Source organism: Triticum urartu, chromosome 4, assembly GCF_003073215.2.
Source record: "Triticum urartu cultivar G1812 chromosome 4, Tu2.1, whole genome shotgun sequence".
NCBI lineage: Eukaryota > Viridiplantae > Streptophyta > Magnoliopsida > Poales > Poaceae > Triticum > Triticum urartu.
In genome coordinates, this window is record NC_053025.1 from 595,502,026 (window position 1) to 595,509,963 (window position 7,938).

Sequence of the window (7,938 nt, forward strand, 5' to 3'; positions counted from 1 at the left end):
AGTTACACACATATTGATGTTTAGTTGATAGAAAGACTAGTGGCACACACATATGCTCAGTTGGCGCGACATGTAGTCTAGTTGCACACATATTGATATTTAGTTAGCAGGTAGGCTAGTTCATCGAAACATACCCATGCGGGATCTAGTTTTGAAAAGTATGTCGCGAAGATTTCAACGGTGAAAACAGATCGCAATTCCGATGTGCGGATTAAAAGTTATGTCTTTTTAAAATTCTGAAACCACAAATAAATGCATATGAGAACAAAAGTGCATGCACCGAAAGATATGGCTGTGTTGCTATTTAATACATTGCGGGGAAATGAATTAGATGAGAAAGATTTCCTGATTAGGAAAGGGGATAAAAAATTGCCGTAAATAACCGGTCGCTCGTTAATCATACAGGGCGGCTGGGCGCCGGCTAGACGGGCGTCCTAAAGTCGTTTGATGCAAAAACTGACCACTCGGTCCCACCATTCCATACATGTGTGTGGCTCCAATGCAAGTGTATGCAGATCGAGGGGAAGGATCGTGGCGGCTGCGGAGGCGAGCGCAGGCGGACGAGCATGGTCAATTTCTCGAAATAGACGACGAACGGTGACAGGTACAAATGCCGTGACTTCCACCAAGGCTACGCTCATGCCCAACATGGTCCGATTGGAGGAACCTCTTGTGGCGTGCACCATATACAGTATGTATGTAAGCTTCTTCTCCTCAAAGTTCACCAAGTGCAAGGGCTCGTCATTCCTCCTGCTGATCACACCATCCAAAACCAAACAGAATTTATCATTTCACGCATGCAATTCAAATCACTGTTTGTGTTCTTGTCTTGCTAGCGTTTCTAAATATCAGACTGATACACACTCTAGTCTTGCAGTGATGATTCTGTTCAGCTCCCAACAACGTCATGCTGCCTTTCTCTGAATGGTACTACAGTTTCATGTGATATGTTGTGTGACTCTGCTTTTGTACCTCTGTGTGGCTACTCAGTACGATTTGATGCATTCCGTCATACATTCCCATGCATTTTTTTTGTCTGTCGTGCGTGCGTGCGTGTCAGTAAAGCATGAATCCATGCATAAACTGTCCTAAAGATCAGACTGTGATAGACATTCTTGAGTTATGGACGGGCCTGGCTAATAAATATCCTAACAAGGTTCCAAAATCTTTATGCCTATTTTTGTAAACACAAAGCATTTTACAACAAAATTCTGCCAATTTTCTCAGGGTTGAGAAACAAATTGCTTAATCCCATCAAGACCTACACTTGGCCATGAGCAAATGGTTCTCCGGCGAAACATCTGACGGAACATAGCTTACGAGGTCTGCATCTAGACCCTTGGATCTAAGCCATAGCAGCCTCCCGGTGTCAATGACATCTTTGCACATGAATCCCAGTGCGCTCCTCTCCACACCCGGTATACCGCGGATGATCCTCTCGACTCCAACGATCTCCGGATCAGGCTTCTCGGTTACTCTGTTCCTAGCCCAATAAAACGCGGTGTTAGAAACATAGCAAGCTTTCGGTGGGACCATTAATTGTGCCGAGGTTCCAGTGTTCCAGAATGAATGGTGCGGATTTTTTTTGTTGCAATGTTGTTAGTTTAAACTTTTGCTAGTCAAGATGTAATACAAGGGTGTTAAAGATCTAGATATTTTGCAATTAGCAAACTGTAGGGCAGAGTTAAGAAGACTTATTTAGTTGAGACTTGTTCTTATGATTCCTTATTTCACTTCACAAATGAATGACAAAGAGTTTTTGCAATGTTACTCGAGTTAAAACTTTTATTCCTTATTTCATTTATTTCACTTCAGAAATGAACGATCTAACTAGAACGACCCCCCCCCCCCCCAGTCGCTCCCAGGGGGCGACTCGGGTGGCGAAACCCTAGCCACCACCTCAAACTCCCCTCCCTCCCCTCGCCGTCGCCGGAGGATACCGGCGGGTGAAGCCCTCGCCGGTGGACGGCGGCGGCGGGGCCCTTGTCCGTGAGCTCGCGCGCTGCTGTTTGTGCGCTGGAGCGGCGGGAGCGCGCGGTGGCGACGCAGGCGGTCGTCTGCGCTCCGGGGAGGCCGTGATGGTGTGGAACGCGTGCGCAGTGGCGCTGCTGTGGCGGTGGCCGGCCGCTGCTGCGAGCGGCAGAGATGAGGGCGCCCAGGTCTGGGCTGCGCGTTTCTGCCCCCCCCCCCCCCCCCCCCCCCCTCCCCCCCTCCCGGCCGCCGCCGGTGGTAGCCGCTGGGCGGGTGAGCACGCGCCCGGCGGTCCTTGACGGCTGCTGCTCTGCTGTGCCCCGGCGGTTCCTGGCGGCGAATGCTGCGGGCCGGCGTGGTGGCGGCGCGGTGCAGGTGGCTGTTGTCGCCTGCTCGTCGCGCTCCCGGCGGTGGCCGGCCTGCTGGCGCTGCGCCGGTCGGTGCTCCTCCTGCGACTACAACGTTCCTAGGCATCCCCCCATGTGTGCTGGTCTTCTCCGACGTTCTTCTCCATGCCCGGTCTGCCATTGCATCTGAGGTCCTTGTTCATGGGTCGGGGCGAAATCCCCGCGCGGCGACGGCCTGCGCTGTCAACGGCGACGCCCGAGGGTGCCGTCACCTCCTTGGAGGCGTTGGCATGACCCTGACCAGATCTCCTCCTCGAGCACCGGGAGAAATCCCAGGTCCGGCCTCCCGGACCGAGCAGCGGCGGCGTCTCAGCGCCGTTCCCCTCTTGTAGGCGCTGCTTTGGCTGCAAGTGGTGTTTGATGCGGCAGATGGAGGCTGGTGATGCATTGCTCTGGCGTAGACTGCTACACAGGGAGCGGATCGCAATGTATGCAAGCGCCCGCGCTTCTCCAAAGATTGCTACACCAGTTCCTGTTGAGCCCTGCCCTTCACCCGCCGACTAGGCACATGGGTGAGAGGTACGTTGGCCTGGGCAGTCCTGGAGCTGCAATCTTCCCTGGAGCTGTCTGGCAATGGCAGTGACGCCGCCCTGCTGGGCGAGGCCTAATGTCGTTGCGTGTCTGTAGTTGAGGGCACCTCCTCACCTAGTTGTAGTCGCTTGGTGAGGACGGTCGTGTATATGTGTGTGTGTGTGTGTGTGTGTGTCCCTCCTTTCTGGAGGTTGTACCCCTGATGTCTTCCTGTTCAATGAAATGAAACGCAAAGTCTCTTGCATTTTCTCGAAAAAAAAAGAAAAAAAATGCATGACAAGGGTGATAATAAAGGTCCTAACAAGATTCTAACAGAAGGCCTTCTACAGTTATAGGAACTCGTAGCAGAGTTAAGACTTAGCTGACACTTGTTTAATGATTTCTTACCTGATTACTTCAGAAGATGAGTCTTCAGACTCCAAAGAGTCCTGGGAGCTGTGGTCACCATCCACAGCCCAACTGCTAAACCATGTCATGGCATGGAACTCTTCCTCCGCAATCCCTAGTCCAGAGAGGAAAGCTTTATCTGCAATCACAAAAAAAATTGATTCTCTTCAAAGCAATTCAAACAGCTTTAATATACCTTCCAAAGTATTGAGTATAACAGACTTTGTTAGTATTATGCATGCAACTAAGCGGTAAGTGGCATGATATATCCCAAACAGAATTTGCTGCAAGGCTTGGCAAGCTGTAATTACTTGCATAATGCTTCCATTGGCAAAGATGGTGGCAGCAGGTGGCTAAAGCAAGGCCCCGGAGATGATGCTTGTCGTGGCCTTTCTCTTCTGTACGATTGTGTAGTTCATGAAGACAGCACATTATGGTCATATCTGTGGAGGAAATAAAAGGTTTCTCAGAAACATTCTGCTAGCCTCACACACTTCTGTATCAGTACACCTATACATGAAACATTGCATTGTTTACAAATGCAGGAATCACCTGTTGCAGGCCCACATAGATGTTTTCCGATTGCTAGATACTGACTTCCACTCAACGCTTTTACTCCACGCAAGCTCAAATCCTCAACTGCATTCATATCGAAGTAGAAAACATTAGTGTATGGCAATTTTGGTTTGCAAATGCATAACTTCAGCACACAAAGACATGAGCAAATGCACAGGTAAAATACTCAGCACCCAAAGGCGCTCGCAAGCTACCCAAATGCCCCTGTGAACTGTGCAATAAAGAAAGAAAAGAAATCTTACTATCTATCCTCAAACGCTCCAATTTAACACCCTCATTTTGCCTTAAACTTCGATCAGCCTACAAATTAGAGAGAAAAGAAAGAACATGACAACAACAGTTAACGAGGAAGTGACAGAACTAATCCTGAATTGCTTCAAAAAAAAAGGAATAATCCTGGTGAACTAGTTTGACTGCCAGAATTTTTTTGTTTGTTTCGTGAACATCATATTTGCTATATCTAGCAGCATGCCAGAATGCTTCAATATTTACTTCAAGCAATCTGAGACGGTCTTATATTTAGAAAGGATAGTACTTCAAAAGATAATCATAATCACTATAAACAACCTATTTGATTACATACATTACTAGTTTGTTACACAAGTCGAGGTGTTTTAGCTTTTCATGCCTGATTGAGTTAATGATTATTGCTATTGTAAACACTGACAATTCATTGAATTTAGAGAGAGGTTACAGTACAACTATGGCACAAAAGACCAGCCATTACATTCAAGTTTGAGTGCCTTAAAATTAACAATGGCAAATCCGCTAGATATTGAATCTTGAGGAGCTAACTAGGCAGAAAAATAAGCTCTTGCAAAGTTCAACACGAAAATTAAGTTGGATTCAGCAAAAATGGGGTAACTAACAGGGATCATCAATGAACATAATGTAAAGTTGTAAGCTAATCCCCAGAATGAGGTTGTTTGTGCACATAAGCTGACCTTGAGCTTGTACGATCGTCTCTCGACCAAGAAGATATTCTTGATCCCATAACAGTCTGCCAACATCTGAGTCAAGTAACCCCTCCCAGCACCAAATTCAACAACTGCCGGAGCATTCTTCAACGCGATCTCCTTCGTTGCATCCTCAGCACCACCTCTCGGCAGCAAACCAAATGTCTCCATGTTCCCCACGATCGACACCTGCTGCACAACGTGCTTCTCCTGATACGGCACATTCCTATCCAAAGCACCAACATAAATCACTCCTGAAGTCTCACAGGAACCAATGCACTACAAAATTATCGCAACCCCCTCAAACTGCCATTGCCAAAGCACCCACCTATCAACTTGTCCCTTCATCCACTTATCACAGGCGTCCGGGGCAATGTAAGACTCGCGCATTTGGACGGCCGCCGCCGCGTGCGCCGACCGGATCTTCGCAACCAAGGCCCAGAATTCCTCCTCAGAGAGCTTGTGCACGGAGGCGCGCTTGGCGGCGGAGGTGACCGCGGCGACACCGGCCATTCCCCCGCCAGAGTTGATGCCCTTGGAGTAGTACGGCTGCGCCGCCAGCGCGTCGGCATGCTTCCTGAAGGGGCACTTGCCGATGTGAGCCTCCAGGTTCCCCTCGAACACCGTGCTGCGCAGGGGGAAGTGAAATCATCGAGTAAGAGGACAGCGGTGGCGCCGGACCTACCTGGGAGTGGCGCAGGGGGCTTACTGGGAGGGGTCGACGGGACAGGGGACGCGGCGGCGCGAGTCAGAGGAGGACTCCGGCGAGTGGTTCCCGCAGTACCTGCAGTAGGGTGGTGATGAGCAGAGGTCAAGAGGGGGGGGGGGGAGGGGGGGGGGGGTTGCTTACTGGGAAGATGAGAGCGGGGAGTTGGCGCAGTGGCGGCGTTTGTTGGGGAGCCAGAAGTGGCAGCGGCTCGGGGGTGGTGGCGGAGGCTGCGGCGCCGGTACGCCGTTCACCGGAGAGCGGTCCATCGCTGGCGGCGGCGGCGGCGGTGGCGGAGCCGGAGTGGGAAGAGAGAAATCCAACCTGCGAGCGCAGCAGGAGGGCCTAGCGGAAGGATCGGCACGCGTGCGCGGCCCAGTAAGCCCGGTTAATTCTGACAGGCCGTGAATATAGGTGGACGGATTTTGGGCTTGGATGCAAGCTTCACTTTTTTTTTAGCTAGGAGTGATAGTATATCCAGAGCAACCCCCGCTATGGGTAGTCTTACTGCCATGGAGCATGCCTCGTTTATTGCTGAAGGCCAGTGTGGTCTTCTTGGTCTCGACGTTTGTTTCTTCAACCGTACAAGCGCTAACCAATTTATTACGGCGCCAGCGCCACTAGTCCGGGAATGTATCTGGTGCACCCACACTTGTGATGCTACCGGTGCACCGGATGCCATATAATATTTTTAAAAATCTGAAAAAAAAATCTAGCACATTAACACAATATCAATGTATGATTTCACAAGATTTAGTGTAAAAATTAGAAATATTTTTTGAGATACAAAAATGATAAATTTGACATTAGTGTGATAACGGGCTAAATATGAAGCCCAAGTTATGTTATGTACTATTCAGTGTTGAATTTATCGTTTTTGTTTTTCGAGTTATAATTCAAATTTTGACTTAAAATTTTGTGACAACCTACATTGATGTTGTGTGAGTGTGCTAAAAAAATTTCAGAATTTTTTGAACATTTTAAAATCACAATGTGAGTTCGGTGCATCGGTAGCACCACAAGCTCCGGTGCACCAGATATGTTCCCCCACTAGTCCCACTTTTAATCCCCTGAAACTGAGAGAGGCCCTTCGGCAGGAGGAGGTTTGGCTGCGGCAACGTTCGCGAGTCCGATGGCTACGTGCTGGTGATTGCAATACATCCTATTTTCAAGCCCGGGCAAAGCAACGGAAACGTATGAATCGTATTGTTGGTCTGAAGAGACAAGATGGTAATGTTTGTGAGAATTCTGATGAAGACAAGGTCGAAGTGCAAGCTTTCTACCAAAACCTCTATACTTTTTTTTTGCTGGTGACCAAAACCTCTATACTTCACAAGGTTTAACAACATGGATCAATTATTACAGTTTGTCCTGGAAAGAGTCACACCGGAGATGAATCTGGATTTTGGGAAACCATTTGAAGCTTCTGAAGTACGTACAGCGGGTTTCTTCCAGCGACACTGGTCTGTTGTTCAGAAAGACCTAGTGCCGGTTGTGTTAGATTTCTTGAACGGTGGGGAGATGCCTACTGGCCTTAATGACACATCTATTACATTAATACCCAAGGTTCGGCATCCACGGTCCATTACACAATTCCGTCCCATATCTCTCTGCCCGGTGCCATATAAGATTGTTGTTAAAGCTATTACTAACCGCTTGAAACAGTGGATGGATTCAATTGTGGGAGAGGAACAAAGTGCGTTTGTCCCCGGATGCTTGATTACGGACAATGTGTTGGTTGCTTTTGAAAGCATTCATTCCATGAAGAGAAGGAAAAAAGGGGAAAAATTCCTCATGTGCTATTAAATTAGACATGATGAAAGCTTATGACCTGGTTGAGTGGCATTACCTGGAGGTCATACTTCTCAGACTGGGTTTTGGACATGATTTTGTTAGGCTGATTATGAAGTGTGTCATGTCAGTCAGGTTCTCTATAAGGATGCATAGGGAGTTTGTTACCTCTCTTTACACCCTCACGGGGGTTAAGACAAGGATGCCCTGTATCACCCTTTCTATTTTTGCTCTGCGCAGAAGGGCTTACCTCCCTGCTGAATCATTATGGTGGAAACTTTGTTGATAGAGGGGTCCGCGCTTCTTCCAGAGCACCGTGGGTTAATCACCTCTTGTTTGCCGATGACAGTCTTATTTTCATCAGTGCAACCGAAGAAAGTGTTGATAGGCTAAACCAAATTCTGCAGCTATATGCAGACTGCTCCGGCCAGAGTGTCAACAAAGACAAGAGCTCAGTTTTCTTCACTACAAATACTCCAACTCCAGCCTGGCATAGAGTGAAACAGAGGCTTGATATTTTTGTGGAGGCTTTTAGTGAAAGATATCTTGGTCTTCCTACAGCTGTGAGAAGGTTCACCAGTGAGACTTTCGATCATATTGGAGAAAGAGCTCG

At 48.4% G+C, this 7,938-nt stretch overlaps 1 protein-coding gene across 4 annotated transcripts; it reads right to left on the minus strand.

Annotated features, from left to right (window-relative positions):
- Positions 1 to 308: 308 nt before the first annotated feature.
- On the minus strand, positions 309 to 5,916 carry LOC125552996 (tRNA:m(4)X modification enzyme TRM13). Of its 4 annotated transcripts, none has more exons than XM_048716716.1 (9): positions 5,679 to 5,916; positions 5,538 to 5,612; positions 5,157 to 5,456; positions 4,817 to 5,054; positions 4,115 to 4,172; positions 3,849 to 3,935; positions 3,608 to 3,739; positions 3,297 to 3,435; positions 309 to 753 (listed from the first exon to the last, which is right to left on the minus strand). In XM_048716716.1, exons 1-9 carry the CDS (start codon positions 5,801 to 5,803, stop codon positions 435 to 437), a joined length of 1,473 nt encoding a protein of 490 aa, XP_048572673.1. In that variant the 5' UTR covers positions 5,804 to 5,916; the 3' UTR covers positions 309 to 434. The 4 variants fall into 4 exon arrangements, with proteins under 4 accessions (XP_048572673.1, XP_048572676.1, XP_048572675.1 ...); XM_048716719.1 differs by having other exon boundaries at positions 310 to 753; positions 5,157 to 5,405; positions 5,514 to 5,612; positions 5,679 to 5,752; XM_048716718.1 differs by lacking the exon at positions 309 to 753 and adding an exon at positions 1,138 to 1,477.
- Positions 5,917 to 7,938: the final 2,022 nt, after the last annotated feature.

What these genes read in the sequence shown, in the direction of transcription:
- LOC125552996 (XM_048716716.1), bottom strand. Translation starts at nt 5,803, where the DNA reads ATGGACCGCTCTCCGGTGAACGGCGTACCGGCGCCGCAGCCTCCGCCA. An exon ending in TGTCCCGTCGACCCCTCCCA is followed by an intron (nt 5,457 to 5,537) that starts GTAAGCCCCCTG and finishes CCCCCTGCGCAG; the next exon opens with CACGGTGTTCGAGGGGAACC. An exon ending in CCAATGGAAGCATTATGCAA is followed by an intron (nt 3,436 to 3,607) that starts GTAATTACAGCT and finishes TTGTGATTGCAG; the next exon opens with ATAAAGCTTTCCTCTCTGGA.